The sequence below is a fragment of the Mauremys mutica genome, chromosome 5 (genome assembly GCF_020497125.1).
Source record: "Mauremys mutica isolate MM-2020 ecotype Southern chromosome 5, ASM2049712v1, whole genome shotgun sequence".
Taxonomy (NCBI): Eukaryota; Metazoa; Chordata; order Testudines; family Geoemydidae; genus Mauremys; species Mauremys mutica.
Genome location: NC_059076.1, coordinates 13,572,474 through 13,595,565, shown reverse-complemented (window position 1 = coordinate 13,595,565; position 23,092 = coordinate 13,572,474). Strand labels below are relative to the sequence as shown.

The following is a 23,092-nucleotide window of genomic DNA, read 5'->3' as shown; positions in this document are numbered from 1 at the left end:
TGGATCTTTTCCAAAATATCACTTAGACTTCCAAACAGGTTGATTCACGGTTGTGCATGAGTGTCTGGGTATCATGCTGTCGATGGAAACGCCCAGCTAAGTTTTTCTAGGTATGGGAAGGGGGTATTTTACAATGAATGTAAAAATACACCTATTGTGTGTGGATATTTTTACATGTTTTATTGTAAATGAACTTAAATTTTAAGTGTAATTATTAATTGTGAATTATAAGGTACCCCTGAAGTTTCATAAATTGTCTAGAGGAAGCCTACTGCAATGACAAACTGTATGTGCCAAATACATCCTGGACACACAGCCATTGTCTTCAGAGGAATTATGCCCAGGGTGAACTCAGCTCTTAACTTCCCATTAATATTTTTAGATCAAGCATGCTCCTACAAAAGGAGAAGTCTGACAATGGTTTCTTCCTGTCCTTTTCTTTAATTTCCCTGTCAGCAAAGCTAGAAGAGCATAGTAAGCATTCCCTCTCTCCCTCTCCTTCTCTAAAAAGCATGACAAAATTAGACAGCTTACAGCATTTCTTGTGCTCAGAGTTTTTCTAAAGAAAAAGTAACCATATAAAAAACAGTCCCTGCATTCCCTCAGAGTGCCTCATTGGTACAATGCAGAAGAGAAATTCTATGGGACTAGGCTGTTTCAGGGTGGTAGGAAAACATCTGTTTTTTGTTGTGGGTTTCTTAATAGCTATTCAGCCTTCCGAGTAGGAAAGGGGTTTTTAACTGGTCAGACAGGAGGCACCACGGAAATCAGTTCTCCTTTTGTAAATGACTTGTTATCCCATTTTGATTTTAAGAAATATTCTATAGAATTTTATCAAACAATTACATTTTAATTTCATTTGACAATTACTTACAAATAATCTAACCTTCTTCACCAGTGTGTCTGGATACAGTCAGAAAGTATGAACTGTAACAGAGCCGGATGCATTTGCACCATTGTAAAATGACCAACTTTCAAGGGAAGTTATTATTTGCCAGGGAAAAAAATGTGGAAAAGGCCTGGGTGTTGCTTATCTTAAACAAAAGTTAATAGATAATAGTTTGTGACTTACTATAAATTATTCATCTAAACTATAACTTTGACATGCTGTAAACACCGCTTCTATGTTTCTAGATAAAACTCTGTCTAGAAAATAATGGAACTTACTTTAAAATACTTTTTTTAAGTCTTCATCTTTTTCATACTTTCATTTTCTGTGCAGTATTTCCTTTGTCTCAAAATAGGTGAAAAGACTCCACTTCCTGCTAAGTAGTATCAGTACTGTGGCTGCTTTCAGAGCCAGACCCAAGAGCCAGTCACAGTTATGGAAATATGGAATCAGGAACAGACAGTGTTTTAGCTCAGTGTCTCAGTCTGTAGAATGGGGTTAACGATAGTCACCTCCTTTGTAAGGTGCTTTGAGATCTCCAGATGAAATGCATTAGATATTATCATTTCTTGACTTGCACATCAAAAACATTGTGAAAGGCAAGTGTCGGGTTTAAGGTCCAGACTCCTGCCATCTGCTCTGTCCATCCAGTACTTGAACTCTGAGTGTGGACTGACACTCACCTTGGAGACACTGCCAGGGCTTAGTCAGCTGTGATGCAATGTGGTCGCGGAGCCCAGACTTGGTTTTAGCTGGTGAAAGGAGCAGCAGACCAGAGCGAGGGTGTTGTTCAGTGCATTGGTTTCTGTGTGTTGGAGTTGGTTCATGTCTGTGTTGACTTCCTTCACTGACCTGCTGGCACAGTGCATTTCTTGGGCCAGAGCTGAGAAGCTGGAAGCGCTCCCTGTAGCTCCGTGTTGACAATGAAAGGTTTGCCATGTCAGAGTGTTGGCTGGGATAGAGATTTTACTGACAGTGAGTGGGTTTTGATACAACTCATTTTTATTTTTATTTTTTTTAAAACAAACTCCCCTATGCCTTGATGTGTGTGCAGCTACCCGTGGGCTCAGGTCTGAGCCTGTAAATCTTTCCATTTTGCTGTGCCAAGCATGACATTCCGGGATGCAATGCAGAGCAGTGAGGTGTTGTCACCAACCACACACTGGCTTCCAGCAGCCTTTGGTGACTACATACAGGGAGACCTGGACACATTCCCAGTCCTGGATTTTCTGCCCAAATCGTGTGTTCTGTTCCAGCCTCCTCCTGGACAATCCAGATATACTGGGTCCCTTGCCCCTCTGCGGGGATCAGTATAGGACAGCCTGCTACCTTAAATGGAATTACCCAAATAATTCACGACACTAGGTTCGTTTTAATTAAAGAATAAAACAAGTTTATTTAACTACAAGGAGACAGGTTTTAAGTGAGTACAAGTATAAGGCTTTACAATCAGAAATGGTTACAAGAGAAATCAAGAGAAGATGGTTTCTAATCTTAAACTAGACTTGGTTCAAGGTGAAATTCTTGCAAATTCCCAGTAATGTTGCTGACAAAGTTTGAGGTCAAGATCCCCTCCCAATGTCCAACTGCTGTTTCTTTTGTTTTCTTAGGTGAAAAGGGGAGAGATGGATCGGGAGAGAGAACTTGGGGTGGTTTTGTCCCTCACTTGTATAGTCCGGTCACGCTTGGAAATGCTTTTTCCTGCGGGTTACCCCTAGATAAAGTTCATTCCCGCTGTGAGGTTGGAGCTAAGGAGTTTGGTGGTGAAAGAGGTTTCATGCTGCTGTTTGCTAATATGTAGATTTGCCTTGTTTCCCCCTTGCTGGCTCAAGGACCTTGTTTATTCCATATATGTAAATGGAGGTAAACACACATTCCTTTGTTTAAGACCTGCTTGACCAGTTCTGCCTAAGCAGGGCTGCATGGATTTGAACATGTGCTACCAACAACCGTTCAGGGGGAATTGATAACTTTACCTAGAATGTTGCTACATACATTTCATCATATTATTGACCAGTGAATTATTAGTTTTCAAATTATACCTCACAAGACCGATTTTGCACAAAGATTATTACAGTAGTGTGTAGGCTGTGAACACAGGGGTTGCATTCCGTCACACCAGGGCAATAACAAAACGAGTTGTTGTTTTTTTCCAATATGCACAAGGGCCCATGTTCGCCAGGTGTAGCCACTGGGTCCAGGGCCTTGTGCCTGCAGGCCAGCTTTGACCTCCTCCCCGGCAGTGTGCTCATGCGGGAGAGACCCTCACCAAAGAGAGATCCCCACCGCAGGGGAAGTGTGTCCATTCTATATTGGGCAGCTAATACATGTGGAATGTGCATGTGTAGGTGCCTGAGTATGGCTTCTACAGTAATGAACAGGACAACCCTGCCTCCCTGGTCTTACTGCAGGAACAAGAGGTCAGACCAAACCGGGCTGATGTTTGTCAGCGAACAGTGCAGCGATGCGTCTTCCCCAGACACGCAATGATTCCCTTTGTTGTTTAACTTTCTAGGCACGCTTTGAAAATGAACAAGAGTAGCTCTGAGCTGGAGAAGGTTAGCAATGGCTCTGCAGAGAGCCTCGGCCCACCTTTCCGAGGGATCCACGTCAGCTTCGTGGCTGGCTCCACAGACAGCCTCAACTCTGACACAAGGACTGCCAGTGATGGAGGTAATTAAAACTTGCTCCGGTGTGGGTGTGGATGTGTGTGGGGGCCCATGGAAGGGGCTCTCCACAGCCCGAAAGCTGAAATCCCTTGTTTGTGCAGTATCCAGACCATAGAACAAGTACAACATCGGCGGCACGAGCTTCCCCTACACCAGTCTCTGTATAGCTCAGCCCTGACCTGGAGGAACCAGCTCTAGAGAGGAGTTCAGCTTCCATACCTGTGTGCGACCCAATGCTGCTCCTACTGTAGTCCATGGCAATGCTTCACTTGATGTCCATGCAAGCAGGATCTGGCCTCTGCCCTCTCTGCTGAGCCTGCTGGCAAGGATGACCAAGCTGCTTGTGATGGTCTGGGAGGAAGGCCACCTGCTGTCTTCACAGTCCCGGCCCACCAGGCAGCCATGACGCTCTGGCACAGGAGACTAGTGCTGGGTTTGAAGCTGGTCATCTCAGGTGAAAGATGATGTCCCGTTACCAGCCTCTGAGCTGTCCAATTCTCCTAACTCTTACTGATTCTCTCAGAGCAGCACAGTTTTTATAATCTGTTTGACCAATGCCAAAATCATTCTTGCTGCTGTTTTTCTTAGACTCGAGACCAGTCAATCCCACACCTCCTCCCAAAGATAGAGAGGGTCATTCATCTTTGACATGTGATTGCCTCAGTGGGTTGCCGGGGTAACAGAATACCTCCTGTAGCTCTACTAAAGGAGACCGAATGTACTGAGAGGGAAAGGGGTTAGCATGGCATGGAGCGCACAAGTATTTCTTGAAGGGGGGGAGGGGGATTCATTAGTTTGGATTTTCTTTGAAAACTAGATATTCTACCAAGTCATTTTTTCCCTAAGTATATTTAACGTAGACATGTACTGACACATTACACAGTCCAGCAACTATTTCCTTTGCAAATCGCCATCTTCATGTAATGGAAGTTCTGCCTCTCCAGAAGCAACAATTCATAGCGATAAAATTCAGACCAAGTTGTCTGGAAATGACATTTTCCCAGTCCTAGCTCAGAATTTAAGAGGGGGAGAGTGCCAGGAAATTATAAAAGGAAAAGAAAATCTTATTGCATGTCAGACTTGTGCTTTCTCAACCTATAGCTGTCAGATGTGAACAGAAGGGGAAAGAGGTTTCCTTGTTCACTCCAGTGACACAAGGAATTTTAATTTTCTTAAGAAATTTAAAATAAATGTTTGAGAATGATTTTTTGGCTAATAGAAATGAGGAGCAGGGCTCATTGGCCGGAGCAGGAATAATCAAGATCCAGTTGATTTCCAGACACGCTTGACCAAAAATTCAGTGGCAAGAGCCATGCATTCCGCAGTGGTCCAGTGCAATCAATTGGAGGCTCTGCCCTAGCTTCAGATAAATTAAAAGAATGAGGTATTTATTAAAGAACATTTTGAAGTGTACAATCCAGTCAGTGTAGGATACTCTGTGCCATTTACTGGATACAGGAACTCCTCGCTTACCGTTGTAGTTATGTTCCTGAAAAATGCGACTTTAAGCGAAACGATGTTAAGCGAATCCAATTTCCCCATAAGAATTAATGTAAATAAGGGGTGGGGGGTAGGTTCCAGGGAAATTTTATTCACCAGACAAAAGATGATCTCCATATATATATATATATATATATGTACACACACACACACACACACACACACACACACACACACACTATAAGTTTTAAACACACAATTTAATACTCTACACAGCGATGATGATTGTGAAGCTTGGTTGAGGTGGAGGAGTCAGAAGGAGAGATATTTCCCAGGGAATGCCTTACTGCTAAATGATGAAGTAGAACAGCTGAGCCCTCAAGGGTTAACACATTGTTGTTAATATAGCCTCACACACTACAAGGCAGCACAAATAGAGGGAGGGGAGACAGCAGGGCAGACAGACACACACACTGTGTGAGAGAGAGAGAGAGAGATGCGCATTGCCCCTTTAAGTACGCTGACACCACTCTGAGTACGTTGCCTTTTTTAAGTAGATCAGCAAGTTGAGACAGCTCCTGTTGCCAACAAGTTCCCTCCATCCTGAGCCCTGTTGTGGTCCCCCCCCCCGCTGTATGGGAATGGGGTAAGTGAGAGGCAGGAGCAGGGGGAAGGGGAACACCCTGACATTAGCCCCCCTCTTCCCTCACACCCCCCCCACCCCCACAGCAAGCAGGAGGCTCCGGGAGCAGCTCCAAGGCAGAGGGCAGGAGCAGCACATGGCAGTGGGGGGAGGCACAGCTGAACTGCCGGCAGTTGGTAGCCTGCTGGGTGGCTGCCACACAGGGAACTTAGGGGAGCGGGGAGCTGATAGAGGGGCTGCCGGTCCACCCTGGTTCCAAGCCCCCACCAGCGAGCTGCAACGGGCTGCTCTTCCTGCAAGCAGTGGACAAAGCAGGCGGCTGCCAAACGACGTTAGAAGGGAGCATTGCACAACTTTAAACGAGCATGTTCCCTAATTGATCAGCAACGTAACCACGAAACAACATTAACCGGTACAACTTTAAGTGAAGAGTTAATGTATTTTACACTCCCTCTGCATGTTGAATTTTCAGTATGTGGTTGAATTTTGCACTAAAGACTATTAAGGAAGCAGTCAAGGGAACGCTGGAGACTTTGCTGGTTAGGCAGTGCGCAGATGGACCTTTATGGCACGTGGGATTAGGTCTAAGAAGCAGTTGGTGGTTGTGGACTCAGTGTGTCACTTGGATGTTAACATACTTTACAGTGAAATAGGAAACCATGTGGACATTGAAAGCTAATGATGCAAATTTCAAAGTTTACCAGCTCCCTTTATGGCGAATGGGGCAGGTCACACCTCTCAGAACTCTGATTTCAGGCTGTCTGCAGACTCAGGCAGACCTAACTGCATTGGTTTACTCTATTTGAAGGATTTATTTGCAATCAGAAGGGCAAGAAACCTAGGGCCAGATTCCTGGGTGCGGCCAAGCTTTGTCCAACGCAGGCCCCAACAGGGTGAGGCAAAGGTGGCATTAAGCAGGTTCTGGCTCCCCGGATTATTGGGCTAGTTGGGTTCCCAGCCAGCCCCTGGCTCAGTTTAGAGCAGCCTCAGGCCTGTTCTACCCTACTGACATTGTAAGCTCTCTGGGGCAGGGACTATCTTTTCATGACTTGTTCCAGAACCTAGCACTGGTCAGGGCTTCTAGGCAATACTGCCACATAACTAATAACCCATGATAGTAATCTAAACTACATTCAGATGCAGCAGCACCCATGAGACCCTCTAGTAACCAAGATTAGCTGGAGGGCAGCATAGATTCCAAGGCCAGACAGGCCTGTTGTGACCATTTGGTCTGACATCCTGTATAACACAGGCCAGAGAACTTCCCCAGAATAATGCCTCATGCACTGGCCATGTCGCCTGTGCTGTGGGCTGCAAGAGAGGCTGTGTAGTCATTCTTGCAGCGTACACCAGCTGGGGGTATTCCTCGGTGGTCAGGCAGGGCAATGAATCAGACCCTCTTTTTTTTTTTTTATGCAAGCTTGAACTCTGGAGCACAAATGTATTAGAAGGCTTGGGCTCTGCAGTGAATTCTGCAGCAACAAGACAGCTAAGTACGTATAATGCAGGTAGGCCCCTGTGCTTACCTTCCTAGATCTCTGCCAGTAGCCCATCAGCCTGCTTCACAATGCCCAGACCGCCAGTGAGAGGAGGGTGCCAGCAGGGTGGTGATTCCTGCCCTAAAGAAGTGATGGGGGTGGCTGGTGACACACACGCTCCCTGGTAGGGAAACCTGTTCCTGCATTTCACAAAGGAAGCGAACGGGAAGCCGCCTTCTCTTTCTGAAGTTTGGCTTCCCATACACATGTGAGTGTAGGTCACATGCCTCATGTTGGTTGGCCATTTTCAAATCATCAATACAGAAATGGATTTTCCTCCGGAAAAGTGTTGGCCTCTTTGTACTCCATCCGGAGAATCCAGAAAGCTGCTGGATTTACAGCCTTGTCAATGAATGTTCACATTGCCTCCCCCATGTGCCTTCCCTGGGACCTAGCAGCACCATCTCTAGGCCTGCAATGATCCTTCCAGTACCAGTGAGTACTTATGGTGGGGGATGCACCTGCAAAGTAGACAACTGGGACTGCTAAACTTACTTCATACAGGCCCCCGAAAGTCTATCAAAGGTAACAACCCTGTCACTAGCTGCACCTGAATCAGCAACTGACAGGTGAAAGGTGCTCTATCTCATTACCACTCTCCTGTGTCACCAGTTGCATGAATTTCTGTTTCTAGAAATGAATAGGTGGCCAGTGTTTCACTTTGATAATCTGCAAATGATCTGTTAATGTCAGCATTGGAACCAGGTTCAAAGAAGAAACAGGTTTTACTGCTGCCCAGCTCACAGTGAGCAAAACTCTGCCATGAGGTTTCACAGATCTGGCTCTGTGTACACACAGGGCTAGGCGGTTTAGGAAGTTTTTAACCTAGTCTTAAATTATTTCAAAATATTTATATTGTCAGTACAGATATTCTCCTAATTCCCCACGACACTTTAATATTCAGATATCCTGTGCCATAATTTTTCATCTTTTCTAAACGATGATTATTACTTGTACATTTTTTTGCTATGATAAAACACTTTTTTCCCTTTTTTCCCCATGACAAACGAGCAGCCTTACTCCTGGCCAGTTTTAATGAGATGGGAAAACATTCATAAAGTACAGCTGACTGAAACGAGCCGCGTGCCAAGATCCACAATCTGGTGCGTGCACCTGGTTCAGCGGCGGCATGTGAACAGAACTCCATTCTTAAAGCAAATAGGTTTGAGACTGTGCTGAGTGAGTCAGTGGAGGACTTTGCAGCAGGGTGGAGTCGGCTGAATCCTGTGCCTCCCCTCCAAACTTGAACCTTGTCCTGCCGAGGAGTTCAGTGTGTCACCTCTTTCGCGCTACTCTGACAATGCTAATCCACAGTGCAGAGCTGTGGGTAACATGAGTCAGGCTCTCCTTTCTTCTGCCTTGCCTAGCCTGTTCAGTTACTGAGCTACTGTCGCGTAAAAACTAAACCGGCTTTGTTTGAATGGGGGTTGCTGAACAAGTATCCTTCAGTGTTTCATTGTGAACTCCTCACAAGTGACTTCACAGGTTAGCTATTTCCCAGCGACCAGCTTTACTACTGTCTTGGCAGCTAGCACAGGGAAAAGTGCCACAGTGTTTCTTCAAACTACTGTCGAACATCAGCCTCTTCCTTTCACACACCATCGACTAAATCCGATAAAATCACTTACACTGTAGGTATCCCATTATGCATGATTTGCAATAATTAACGTATTGGATTTGGGTGTAATCGTATTGTGCACATCTGGGTTTCAAAGCCAGCTATCTTGTAGGACTTCTTGAGGTTTTAAAAACATCAGGATTCATTGTAACCACAGTGGGTTAAGAAACCCCCTGAGGTACGTCTACACTGCAAAACAAAACCCCACGGCAGCGAGTCTCAGAGCGTGGGTCAGCCAACGGGCTCGTGGGGCTCCTGCTGTGGGGATAAATGTAGGAGTGTAGACGTTCCTGCTCAGGCCAGAGCCTGGGCTTTGAGTCTCACTGCTGCAGGGTGTGCTGTGGGGTTTGGGGTTTTTTTCCACAGTGTAGATGTACCATTAGTGCCCCAGGGAGAGTTCCCAAAGCACCTATGCCCACCACAACACAGTCTATGGGAAGGGTCTCAGGCAGGGATAATCACTACCTCCACCCCATATGGTCCCACTGAAAGAGGCTATGAACACCTCCCGTAGAAAGGCCCTTGGGTCCTGTAGGAAGCCAGGCTTGGAGGTTCTGTGTGTCTGCACCGGGCTCACTGCCCACCCCAGGGTCTGTAGCAGTGCAGCTCAGGTGGTGCCATGCTACCAGGGCCTCCCTGTGGTGGGGGGAAGAGCCCTTTGGGAAAGATGATAAAGCTTCAGGCTGCATTATCCTCAGTAACTTCCCGGGGGCAGCGGGGAGCTTGCATGGTTCCAGCCAGCCCACTCCTCCTCCAACCCGTCCTGTCTCCACCCCCTTCCCCCAGCTTAGACCCCTGACTAAGGAGCAAGAAATGCTGCTGCATACGCAGCAGAGCCCCCTTTGCAGGCAAAGGGAAGGAGAGCTGCACATGGAAGGTTTTCTCCATGCAGAGACAATGGGGTATGAGCTGGGACTCTCTTTGGGACATCATAGGGGAACAGATGCCTGTAACGCAGAGAGAAAATACTGTTTCAGATCAATTAAATTATTAACCCCTTCCTGACAGCAATCTTTGCTTCCCATTTCTTGCGGGGGGGATGCAGATAAGGGGGAAAATACATCAACTGAGCCTGCTGCAGCCCTGTGTTTTTCTCTGGGGTTTCTAATGACAGTATATAGTGACCCATGCAAATGATGCTTGGGGCTGTTTTAACCTGACATTCAAGAAATCTGAGAAGCGGTCTCCACAAGGCATGTAATTCTGATTTAACTAGCCGGCTTGCAACACAGCTAGATTTGAAAAGGGGTAACCAGTCTAGGTACTTGGGAGGGCATTTTGCTCCAGCAATTGAGATTTCACATTTAAAACTGGAGTTTTGAGCTGTGGCTCCTGGGCCGTCGTATATTAAATATTTCTATATGAACAGTATATTGCTGGCGGGTGCAATACACTGTCCCACTGTAAAACACAAATGCTGCTGTAAAAGGCTGCTCCCTGTGGCGCAGTATCTCACACTATATAGAGAAACACATGCTAAATTGTCTCAGTTACACCTCTGTACTCTCCATTGCAATACCACGTGTGCTATCAAGGTCTTTTGACAACAATGGGCCAAACTTTGCCTCATGTTTGTTCATAGCTGAGAAGCACGTGAGCCCCTGATGCTTGCTGGGGACAGAACGCCATGGGGAATTTCTCCTTACTTGGTGCCGGTGGAGGTGACTGCATGCTTTTGCAGATTGGCGGGAGGAGCCGGATATGTGGTTATAGCAGTATATTGCCTTTGGGAAGGCTGTGGGGAGACGGGGATGGTGTGTTTCCTTTGGCTCTCTGTAAACCACATGGCCTGTGCATGTTTCCCAGCCCGCCCATTCAGTTACTCCCTCCTACAAGGAAGGCATAATCGGTCCCAGAGCTGCCCACAACAGTCTGAGCTGGCTCCATGGACCATGTAAGATGGGTGAGAGCCGTGGACCCACCTCTCCTCTCCTGCTTGCCCCTGGCATGCGTCGGGGTGCGTATGTGGACCACAGCCCTGCTGTGTGCAGAAAGCCACCCATGTCTGTTCAGAGCTCCGTTGAAGTGAGTGGAGCAGGGGGCTGCCTGTACCAACCAGAGTAGAGGCTCAGGCCGAAGCTTGTAACCCTGGTGACATGCTGCAAAGAGCTGGCCACATCAGGCCTCGCTCAGGCCAGCCCTGCCACTGCCACTCAGAGGAACAGTCTGAGCCCACGTGCGCCACGCTGAACTGATCATCACTCCACGAGGGTAGCCTGCGCCCCCTGGCGATGGCTCTTGGCTCTGGTACAAAGCTCCCTGTACAGCCACCTTTCCTGGTCTCTTAGGAACCTCCCTATTTGGAGCTGCTAATGTACTGAGCCTCCGCGCTGGCTACTTACCGTACAGCAGATCTCCTGTTTTACAGCAGGAGCATCCATGCTAATAAGCGACAAGCTGGGGGCACTGGTTCATAAAGCCAGTTGTTGTAGTTGTGTCTTCTAGGCAACCATCTGACCACAGCCACTCTCTCTTTTGCACTGAAAAGCCAATCTTTTCTTCTGTTCCTTTCCCCGCAGGCTCCAATGAGGACAGGTCTCAGGGCGCACCTCTGCAGCCACCCCCTCTGCCACAGAAGAAAACAGTAAGCCGAGCAGTTTCATCTCCTGATGGCTTTTTCTGGGGCCAAGCCTCTCTGGGTAGAACAGCGAATCCCACCAGCCCCAGACTGAACATCAGTCACTCCGAAAGCAACGTCTGTGTCCGAAGGGAATCCCCGTTCAGCTACTCCTCTCATGTGGGAAGCAACCACCACGCATTCTCCTCCTCCGAATCTCTGGAAAACGCCTGCAAAGGAAATGGCCATTGGGGTCCGACTTCGAACAAGAGCAGTAGCGCCTGCCTCCAGAACAGAAACCTGCCACCATTTTCATCCTCTCAGCTCAGCGTGTCCAGCCAGGTTTCCTCAGTCTCCAGCCTTCAGCTCCACAATCTGCTCAGCAATATTGACAGCAAGGAGGGGGTGTATGCCAAATTAAGGGGGCTTTATGCAGAATCCTTGCGCCGCCTCGTTGCGAAATGCGAAGACTGTTTTATGCATGATCAGAAAAATGAACTGCATTTCAATGAAAACAACTGGTCTCTTTTTAAGCTGGCATGCAACAAGCCCTGCTGTGTTTCTGGGGATGCCATCTATTACTGTGCCACCTGCTCGAAGGACCCTTCCAGCACCTATGCAGTGAAGGTACGTTTACTTTATTGGCGTTGGCTTTTTTGCTGTCTCTCTGATCACTTACGTGGTAGTGAACAGGAATATACCCCCTGGACACTGTGGACTAAATTGGGTGCTGGTCCATTGACGTCCATTTCTGGGAAATTATTCCAGGCCTCGACATCATGTGAAGCAGAGCTGTATAAGCCAATAGCTTTAACTTCCAGACAGTAATCCTTCCAATATGCAATTCCAGGAGGGTTCATTGCTGTATCCGTTTCTGGACAGCTATAGCATAACGGAGTGTTCCTCAGAGAGTTCCATTGCTGTTCACTAATAATACTTCCCACTTGCAAGTTCTTTACAACCGTAGCACCCTTGGGAGGTAGGTGATAATATACCCATTTTATATCTGGGGGAACTGAGGCAATCCACAGCCACAGAGGAAGTCAGTAGCAGAGCTAGGTTGGAATGCAGGAGTTTCTGAATTTTCCTCTCCATGCTTGTCCTCTAGAGCATGCTGTCTGTTTAGAATGCTGAGGCTATTTCTGGATGTAAGCGAAGCCTGGACTTTAGAATAGATGGTAAAACCTTGGTAAATTGCCATCAGACTATAGTGTCAAGTTTTATAAATTGTTGGCTTTGTCTGTCTCAAAGTTAACCAGGGTGATACTCCACAAATGGGTGTAGTGTTTAAGTAATGCCTTCGTAAATCACCAACATGATCTCCCTTGCTAAGCTCAAATCAGAGAAATCATGCTTCATGTGGTTGTACCAAAGGCCAGTGACACATTCGTTGGTAGGGACTTGAAAATGAACTAGTAGCAGTAGTTTGGTCTTCAATTAGCAGAATATTTTCTCTTCATTGCATAGTGATGAGGATCAGTTTTCACTCTGTGCTAGGCCTGTCTGCCTCCAACATACACAAGCTGATTAAAGTCACATAAAAGACAGGCTGTTTCCTTTCTGGCTGACGGCGTCTGTCCGAGACCCCTTTGAGTCCATATGTTATCTCAGCACCATCTGTATTAAGACCTTATGAGCCACAGGAATTGATAGAGGGATCTTTACTTACCATCTAAATAAAAAGTTTACACATGTAACATAAAAACTGGCCGGTCTCTTTTCACATATCCTAGTGTGCCTGTTTGAGAGAGAGATTTTAGACTAGAAAGTTCGGCTTTCTTAATCCGAGACAGATGTGGCCTGATGCGGCCCACACATCCCAAAGCACTCAAGTATTGGGGGAGGGGGGCTGAATTTTCTCCTTGTATAATCTTGATATTTGGCCCCTGCTGCACAGTCTCTAAGGCCTGCAGAAAGGGAGCCCAGATCCTGAGGGCCTCTGCCTGTCGCAAGCTTGCTGAGCTCTGGGTAATAGTCCTTCTACTGGTCTGCTAGGCTGGGATTTTCAAAGGAACATAAGGTGTCCAACTCCCTTAGGCTTCTTTGATGCTCCCTGCCCTCATGCCCACAGCCCTGCAGAGTTCAAGGCACAGTGAAGGTACCATAATGTAGGAACTGGTCCAAAGCTCGTGGCTGCCAATGGGAGTCTCAGGAAGTATATAAAGTAATCCCCAGCTCGCGACACGTGTAAGATCACTCGAGCAGCCATAAAATTTGACCTGACAGGGTTAGAGCGTAACCACAGAGCCAGCGACACACTGTTCTGCTACCGTTATTTTTAAAAGGGAAAACAATGCTCAGACCAAAAACGTGTCACACTGGAGAGTTACCCAGACTGAAAACCCCTCCAAGGACGTTTTAGTTGAAAAGGGCCAAGATACATTTGCAATTAACATTCCAAACAAATCAAACGTTCATCACCTAATTTAAGCGGAGGATTTTAAGTAGGCAGAATATAGTTATAGACTGAATGCTGGTCAGAATACCCCTGGATCAACGCTTACAGTGGAAACGTGCAGGTTTTACTGTACCGTGCCTAAGTCCAGGTTCATTTGTTCCTTTACCCCTAAAGGAAAGTCTGTCCAGCGAATTGGAATAGCCCTTTTCGGTGCATAGCACAGAGTGGGGTCACCCTGGGCTGATTTACTAAGAATTTAGACTTTTCTGTTGTTTGTACAATCTGACTTGCTTCTTAGTCCCAGTGTGTGCTTAGCATGGGGGGAGTTGTTGTAAAAGAAGGAAACAACTCTTTGTCTTACGTAACAGGCCTGTACTTGTGTCCCCATCTCGAATGTGCATTTATTCTGCGAGCCTGGCAGACAGTACGGTGCTGTGATTGAGCCAGAGCAGACAGAGAGAGGTGCAAAGTGTGTCTCAGCAATTTTCCAGAGTCCTTTCGTTTTCATTATTAGAATATGACTGATCGACAGTAATTGGGAGGCTTAGCCGCTGGCTGGTTCCTTCCCAGGCCTATTGTAGTATTGCAAAGGGTTTCAAACAGGAAAGAGGCTACTGACCTGCAGTTAAAATTAGACCTGGACAAGCTAGACAGTTTGAAAGGTTTAGCGGAGCCAAGTGTCTGCCGAGCAGTCAGAGCCAAAACTTTGCGCTGAGCTCTTGGCATAAATTATAGCGCACACGCGCACGTGCGAGCACTCGTGTGCACACACTCATCTGGGGTCACACTGACTGCTGGGAAATCAAGCCAAAATATGCTCCCTGCCTTGGCTTAGGCCTTTGTGCAGGCACCCGGTGCGAATCCAGAGACAGGATCTTATCTCGAGCTTTCATGTCGTGCTCACCGTGTCTCTGACACAGTTCTGTGCTCCAGGGCCATCCTTACCCATACGCAAAGTACGCAGCTGTGCAGGGCACCAGGAAATTTGGGGCACCACATGCTCCAGCCCCTGCTCTGGCTCTTCCTCTGGGCCCCCTGAGGACTCCAGAAGGTCGGGCCTGCACTCACCGGTCAGTAGAACGACCAGGCCCCAGCCTGCTCTGCTCCCCTGGCTCCCAGCCGCGTTGCCGCAAGTGCTGGGGGGCCGTTTCCCCCTCCCCCCAAGCCTGGGAGCTAGGGGAGCAGAGCAGGCTGGGGCTGGGTCACTCCACTTCCCGCAGGAAGTGGCCAGTCCCCCCTCCCTCCCGACCCCCACAGAGGCCTGGGGCTAGCCACCCCCCCACCTCACCCCACATGGAGACCTGGCGCCAGGCCCCCCCCCCCCACACACACACACACTTCTCCCCCATGGAGGCCTGGGGCCCCACACAGCCATGTCGGGGGGGAGAGTAGGGAACCAAAATAGCTAGGGATGGCCCTGCTGTGATCTGTTGAAGCACAACTGGCATGATTGACACAGGAGAAACCCTAACACTCCAAATTGAGGCGTGATTTTGCTGCCTCCATTCACTCTAGTAAGCAGTCCTACCTCCCCTTCCAGTGGGAGTAAAGGTGACAGGATTGGCACCTAGTCTTGGGTGTCTGTGCAAAATGTGCCTGGATTGCAGTGCCATGTAGGAAAAGTTGTTGTATAGACCCTGAGCAGATAGGCCGGTGCTTGCAATAAAAAAAGAAATGCCCGTATCAATTTTCTGTATGCTACTTATAACAGAGTTATTAGGGGTGGGCAAACTTTTTGGCCCGAGGCCACATCTGAGTATAGCAATTGTATGGCGGGCCATGAATGCTCACGCATTTGGGGTTGGGGTGCAGGAGGGGGTGAGGGCTCTGGTTGGGGATGCGGGCTCTGGGGTGGGGCCAGAAATGAGGCGTTCAGGGTGCAAGGGGAGGCTCCGGGCTGGGGGAGGGCTCTGGCTGGGGTGGGGCTGGGGATGAGGAGTTTGGGGTCTATTTGGGTGCTCCGGGCTGGGACTGAGGGGTTCGGAGGGCGGGAGGGGGATCAGGGCTGGGGCAGGGGGTTGGGGCACGGGGGGGGGGGGGGCTCAGGGGTGCAGGCTCTAGGCAGCGCTTACCTCAAGTGGCTCCTGAAAGCAGCGGCACGTCCCTTCTCCGGCTCCTGTCCTGTCCTTCCTTTGTAGCTCTTTGATGCTAAAGCTCTATAGGGTCGTGCGTTAATTTAGAATATATCCATGGGCTAGTTTCCTTGAAACCATCCTTTAACAGCCTAAATGGGCAGGCACGTCAGACCCTTTCTGCTTAGAAAAGAGAGAGAAAACAATCGATTTTTAAATAGCTCTTCCCCACAGTACTCGGTCACTAGAGTTAATGCCCTGCAGAATTTGAGTTTTAAAGTATTTTGCCAGGAGCACGAAAGAACCTGAGCCCTCTAAGTCCTCCTTCGTTATGTTTGCCCTCATTGTAACTTAGATGACAAAACTGATGTCGTTGTGTCCAGGTTTGCCCCCATTTTACAAGAGAGAGAAATTTGCTCCAGGGTTTGAAACCTCCTGTGCTAAGTTCCAACCCAGAGCGAATTCACGTGGCTGAAGTCTCAATAAATCCCTGCATAAAAGGGCTTACAATGGAAACGCTGAGAGGCCTGTAATTGTTGCGGAGCTAATGGATGTTGCTACGATAAACCTATTTTTCTGCAGTTATTCATGCTGTCACAATGGGAAAGTTTAAAATTAAAAAAAAAATAAGTTGAGTGTAGATTTATGTGAACTTTGACCGGGGTGGTGGGCCAGGAACCTACATAATGCTTCCCCTTTTCATTTTAGGTTGGTTCTTTTGTTCTTCACTTTGCCAATCATTTCACTGATGTTTGTTTTCTCTTTATAGTGCTCATTTTTCTTTTTGTCACGAGTATTGGCATGAAGCTGGGCCATTGACTTGAGCTGCCTTTGTGCTGCTAGCTGCTTAGATTCGCCATCGTGCCAATACCAGAGCCTTTCGCCGGCTTTTCTGGCCACCATTTCAGTGCTTCACTAGTACGTGCAAGGCAGACATGAAACAAGTGGTGGGAGAAGGAACAGTGAAAATAGTTTTAGGGCTTATGGGGGAGAGATGTATTTCTGACTGTAGCTCTGGAAGGTAGGAACTCCTGAGATTAATCCTGGTTTGCACACCAATGGCCAGAGAGTGGCACCTGTCTATATCTTTAGGACATAAGAACCTTTGAAAAACTGGCCTCAAGTCGCTCTGTGGTCTTTAGACAGGTCACTCTGATCCCATGTTCACTACAAAATCAATCCTATCTGAGGACCCGGGTTCAATATAGCTAAAGCCCTGCCTCTGTTGCAAGACAAAACGGGGTTTTAAGCATGTCCGAGGAGAAGTGTGTATGTACCCAGGTCCCATGACATCACTGCGTCATCAACTTTTTAGCCTTTGTTTCCCTGTCTGTGAAATGGGGATAATGCTACATATTGCCATACCTCCGGAGTGTGCTGAGGATTAGCTGCTGTCTGTAAAGCACTAGGTATTATGATCAGTTTAGTGGCCAATAGAACAAACTGTTCATAGACCCACATTTTAAGCTGGGTATTTTGTCTCTGACTTTCCTTACAATTACCCAGTGAAGCCATTGTGTTCTATCAGCTATGGAAACTCAGTGTGCTTTTCCCATCTCCTATTTCTGCCCCTTTGGCCAGAAGGAGCCAACTGGAGGTGGGTCCATCCTTTGGCCAGAAGGATGGTGAGCACAAAAGATGAGGAGGGGCAGGGAAAGATGGGTGAATGCTCTGAACTGAAAACACGTTCTGAGCAGGGACAACAGACTGTTGCCCATCTTCATGTTGTACATAAAGCCCTGGACTCCTGTGCCCTAAATTAGCTGGTACCACTCGAGAGAGCTCTTGGAGTCGTCATGGATAGTTCTCGGAAAACATCTGCTCCATGTGCAGCGGCAGTCAAAAAAGCGAACAGAATGTGAGGAACCATTAGGAAAGGAGTAGATAAGAAAGTAAATATCACAATGCCACTATATAAATCCATGTTACATCCACATCTTGAGTATTGAATGCAGTTCTGGTCGCCCCATCTCAAAAAAAGATTCATTAGAATTGAAAAAAGTACACAGAAGGGGAACAAAAATGATTAGGGGTATGGAACAGCTTCTTTCTGAGGAGAGATTAGTAAGACTGGGACTGTTCAGCTTGGAAAAGAGACAACTAGGGGAGGATATGATAGAGATCTAGAAAATCATGACTGGTGTGGAGAAAGTAAATAAGGAAGTGTTATTTACTCCTTCTCATAACACAAGAACCAGGGGTCTCCTGATTAAATTAATAGGCAGCAGGTTTAAAACAAACAAAAGGAAATATCAATCTGTGGAACTCATTGCCAGGGGAAGTTGTGAAGGCCACAAATGTAATTGAGTTAAAAAAAAGGATTAGATAAGTTCATGGAGGATAGGTCCAAGGAGGTCAGGGATGCAACCCCTCTGGGTGTCCGTAAACCTTTGACTGCCAGATGCTGGGACTTGGCAACAGGGGAAAGATCATGTGATAATTGCCCTGTTCTGTTCATCCCCTCTGGGGCTTCTGGCATTGGCCACTGTTGGAAGACGGGATGCTGGGCTGGATGGACCCTTGGTCTGCCCCCATATGGCCGTTCTAATGTCCATATGTTATGCCCTGAAGGAACAATTTCTTGATAAGCTGGAGGCACCGCTGCTGGAGCACATTTTGCCAAGCAGTCGGAGACTGGGTGAGTGACCGTCCTAACCCACCCTGTTATCTCTTGTTTTCTCTTCACAGATTTGTAAAACTCAAGAATCCAAAGCGTCTGCTTCGTACCACAGCCCCTCGGTGCCAGTTCACTTCAACATCCAGCAGGACTGTGGGCACTTTGTAGCCTCTGTACCCTTCAGCATGTTGCTCTCCTGTGATGCAGCAAAAAGCACTTCTCCTCCGGATGGCCCTGGCCTCTCCTGCTCTGCCAGCGAACGGGATTGCGTGGTCGTCATCACCCGCGAAGTGCCCCACCAAACCGCAGCCGACTTCATGAGGGATGCGGCACCTTGCCATCAAACCAAGCCGGAGGTGTACGAGCGGCGGGTGTGCTTCCTGCTCCTCCAGCTCTGCCAGGGCCTGGAGCATCTAAAGGAGCATGGCATCATACACAGAGATCTTTGTCTGGAAAACTTGCTGCTAGTTCACTGCAAGCCTCTGACTAGCTGCAGTAAAACCAAAGATGAAAAGCACTTGCCCAGGCTCATTGTGAGCAACTTTTTGAAGGCCAAGCAAAAGCTGGGTGCCGGGGACTCCAAACTGAAAAAGAGCCAGGCCCGGCTGGCCCCAGAGATTGTGTCGGCCTCTCAGTACAAAAAGGTTGATGAATTTCAAACGGGCATCCTCATCTACGAACTTCTCCACCAGCCCAACCCTTTTGAGGTGAGGGCCCATCTCCGGGAACAGGAGTACAGCCAGGACGACCTCCCCCCACTCCCCAGCCTGTCCATTTACTCCCGCGGGCTCCAGCAACTCGCTCACCTGTTGCTGGAAGCCGACCCGATCAAACGCGTCCGCATCACAGAGGCAAAACGGATCCTGCAGTGTCTGCTCTGGGGTCCCAGGAAAGATTTAACAGACCAGCCTCTTAACCATGAAGAAGCCCTCTGCGGTGCTCTCCAGAACTGGATTGACATGAAACGGGCTCTGCTGATGATGAAATTTGCAGAGAGGGCAGTGGACACTGAGCGGAGCGTTGAACTGGAGGACTGGCTCTGCTGTCAGTATTTAGCGTCTGCAGACCCAGCTTCCCTCTTTAACACACTGAAACTCCTTCAGCTTCTCTGATCTCAAAAGCATTGCAAACCGAGCAGCAGCAACAAGGAAAATGAAAGATGTTTCTAAGGCTGATGTTCACTCACCAGTAATGGTACAAATGGTACACTGATGGCAGATCACTTACTAAGAACAGGATGCAATCTTTTTCTCCCCCGAAAAAACAAAGCAAAATCTGTGTACATTTCCGGTTAATTACATTGTTTTGAATACCGTAAACTGCAAACAAACAAAAACGGGATGCCTGCTATTTTGGTATGGGAACTCTTTGGGCAAATAAAACCTTGTGCGTGTGTATGTTTCCTAACGAGCAGAACGAGTTTGTGTTGAATTTCATGGCAGATATCGATCCTTGTTGGAACCAAACTTTATTCCCCATAAAAGATGGAATGTTTGAGGCAATTTGCCTATTAAATGATCTCCAGTTTTGCAACATGGTTCTCTTGCCCATGCAACCAAAATTGCAGCAGTGCAGAATGCCAGTAGAAAAGAGCCAGACTCCCTGTGTGGGTTTTCAGCTGTACTCAGGAGCAGGTAGGATTAATGTAACAGGATGGGACACTCCTCATCCCCAGCAGGGACTGGGACTAGAGAAGCTGCAGATTTTCAAAGGACCCCAACACCCAGATGTGTGTACATTTCGGAACAGTTCCTTTTGCTAACCTTTTCAATCCCCCATTTCTGTAAACCAGCTTCCAGCAAGCACAGATTTGTCATACCTAGGCTAATCTTTGCATTCCCCAGGGACGGAGGGGCGTGCCCAGAATTTCCCAGTGTTCCCACCACCAGGTCAGGTTCATTGGGGGTAGTGATGAGGGAGTCCCATCAGCTAGGCACTGAGGTCTGGGATCTGACTACACGTTCTGAAGGGTTACCAAAATCCCAGACCAGCTTGGCTCCATCTGATACCAGAACCAAGACAAGGCCGCACGCGGCTCTTTAATCCACCTTGTGAGAGTGGGGAACCTCCAGCGATGGGCTGTTAGTGTGGATTAACTCTCAGGCTGCAAGGGGGCTCTTGCTTAATGACAGGGAGCCTTTTAAAGTTAATGAGACTGGAACTCCACCTCCAGTGGCTTGGGAAGGTGGGGTTTTAGCCAGAATCCTATTTCCTATGGCTCTGTTTTCACTGGCCGGAGTTTAAAAACTATTTGAATGGGCTTGGCTAGCTATAGTGACGTCCCAGAGCTGCACCACCAGCCATGAGAACGGCCATACTGGGTCAGACCAAAGGTCCATCCAGCCCAGTATCCTGTCTACCGACAGTGGCCAATGCCAGGTGCCCCAGAGGGAGTGAACCTAACAGGCAATGATCAAGTGATCTCCCTCCTGCTGTCCATCTCCACCCTCTGACAAACAGAGGCCAGGGACACCATTCCGTACCCATCCTGGCCACTACAGACTCACCCTTGTGACTAACGCTTATATGCCTGTCTCCACGACAACCTTCTCCTTCCACCGCCCTCTGTTTGTCTCTGGGGTAGAAGCTCTCTCTGTGTTATTGGCTTACTGTGCTTAGTAGAGTGGCGCCCTGATTTTGGGGTCCCCCTCCAAGCCCTTCAGAGGAAGGTGAACAAAGCTATAAGGGGCCTGCCATTGGGGTCTAGGGGCTGGCACTTCCTTCCTGGCACCATGGAGTAATGGGCTGGTGCCCGGCAGCAGGAGCAGCCCGAGCGGGAGTGCCCAGAGTCTGAAGCGTGTTGTGCCAGCCGATGCCCTCGGAGGCTAAGCAGGGGTGTCTGTGACACTTAGGGAAATGGGGGTGCTTGGAGGAGTGTTGCATTCAGTGCTTGCTTGGAGAAGACGGGAGAACCTAGCCCCCCGTGATTCCTGCGTCAAGCCAATAACGTCTGGTTGGGCTAGAACAGATGGTATCGGTTTGAAAAGCATTTGATCTTTCAAATATCTTAAATCTTCATGTAGACGAAGGGCGACCCCAGGCTAACGAAAATTCCCCCCCCCCCCACCAGCTGGCTTTGCTGGCCGCTTTTCAGCACGCTGTTCTCTGGCGGGCTCATTCAGCAGAGCTGCATGTGCTGGCACAGCAGTGAATGAACTCGCCCAAGAACTGTTTGCAGCAGGAAAAATAAACTTGCTGGTCCTGGCCAAGAGCGTTACTCAGCAATGAGTGCACATCCTGTCAGTGAAGAGAGTCCTTTGTAAACTAGCTGTGCCCGGAAAGAAGGAAACCCTCAAACACCTAGCGGTCCAATGTGTTCAGAGAGGAAGGTGTGGAACAATGGAATCCCCGCGCAGCCGGGCTGCAGCGTCTGTTCCATTCATCGTGGCCGGCTTGGACATCCTCCCCCTCTTCCATGCAGCTCGGATAGGGGAGGCCACCAGGCACTGTTGGGTGCGCAGATCTTTTGAAAATCAGAGCACCAACTCAGCAGCCTACTTTTAGGCTCCTATTTTTTTTTTTAAATCTTGGTCTTTATTTTTAGGAGTAAGCGTGTGGCTGGAGCCAAATTTACAATTCAAAAGGGCATTTGATGTTCCATGTTACAAGACCCTAACACATAAAAAGGGATAAAAATCCCAACGTTCCTGTCGTCATTTCTGGTTCTGTCATAACGAATGACTCCCAAGGAGCTGAGCCAGGTCCCTGTGGCTGTGTGTGCTGGTAGCTCAGGGAGGTGACGCTGTCCCTGGTAAGGAGGCAAAGCCAAAGGCAGACTCAGTCTGCTCAGCAACCGATAGGGAGTCAGATGCCCTTCCCTGGGTGCCCCGGGGGGAGGGAATGATTTTGGAGCAGTCTGGAGCCAGCCAGGGAAAGGGCAGGACTGGCTCCGTGGGGAGTTGGCGAGTCCCAGGCCTGCGTCCAGGGGCCTCCTGAGAACTGGCCTCTGGGGCCCTGAGAGCAAGATCCCTGAGCCTTTCCCACTCCAAGGTGACTCCCTGTTTGTAGAGTTTTGCTGGGAAAACTTTCCCCAGGCAGGCTGAATTAGCCCCCGCCCCGCTCTCCAAGTGAGATGAGTCACCTAGCAGCTAGTCCAGGGCTGCTGGGAGCGTGTCTGGGCACTGGGGTCAGAGACTAAGTTGGGATTTTAGTAGGGTTCTGGTTTCAGAGTGGTAACCCTTGAGCCCTGCATCCTTTGGTGGTGATGGGAAATCGTGGGACCAGAAACAGCCTGACTCCTGAATGAAGAGGACGCCTGCCAGCAGCGATAATCAGCCCTCTGCAGGGACTGAGGAGTCCAGAGCCATCTCTAACCCTGAGGATTCATCACGGAGTTGTAAATGCATCATCTTTTAGTTAGCCAGTCAGGGAGTTGTTTGGGAGACCCCTTCCTCCCTGAACTGTGTCCTCAAGCCAGGGGTAAGGGTTTGGGGATTGTATTACCTGCTTCCTACTAAACCTGCAGAGGGACTGACCCCCTTATCCCACTTGTGAGTCTTTGGGGCTGTACTGAACCCAGCCACCCAAGTTGCTAACTGCTGCACAGAAGATATCGTGGTCACAGGTCATCAAAGGCCCCTACAAGGTACGCCTACCAATGGGATGCTAATTTTAGGTCACATGTATTATCTGCGTGGGCACCAGTCACCCT

General features: G+C 48.4%; 1 protein-coding gene across 4 annotated transcripts in view; it reads left to right on the top strand.

Moving 5' to 3' along the window:
• The window catches only part of PRAG1 (PEAK1 related, kinase-activating pseudokinase 1), a 41,474-nt gene extending 21,623 nt beyond the window's left edge, over nucleotides 1-19,851 (top strand). For all 4 annotated transcript variants that reach the window (XM_045019280.1, XM_045019281.1, XM_045019279.1 and 1 more), the window contains 3 exons: nucleotides 3,405-3,562; nucleotides 11,317-11,981; nucleotides 18,513-19,851. In XM_045019280.1, the coding sequence (XP_044875215.1) occupies nucleotides 3,405-3,562; nucleotides 11,317-11,981; nucleotides 18,513-19,553 (1,864 nt within the window). In that variant the 3' untranslated portion in view covers nucleotides 19,554-19,851. The remainder of the gene's footprint in view (nucleotides 1-3,404; nucleotides 3,563-11,316; nucleotides 11,982-18,512) is intronic.
• Nucleotides 19,852-23,092: the final 3,241 nt, after the last annotated feature.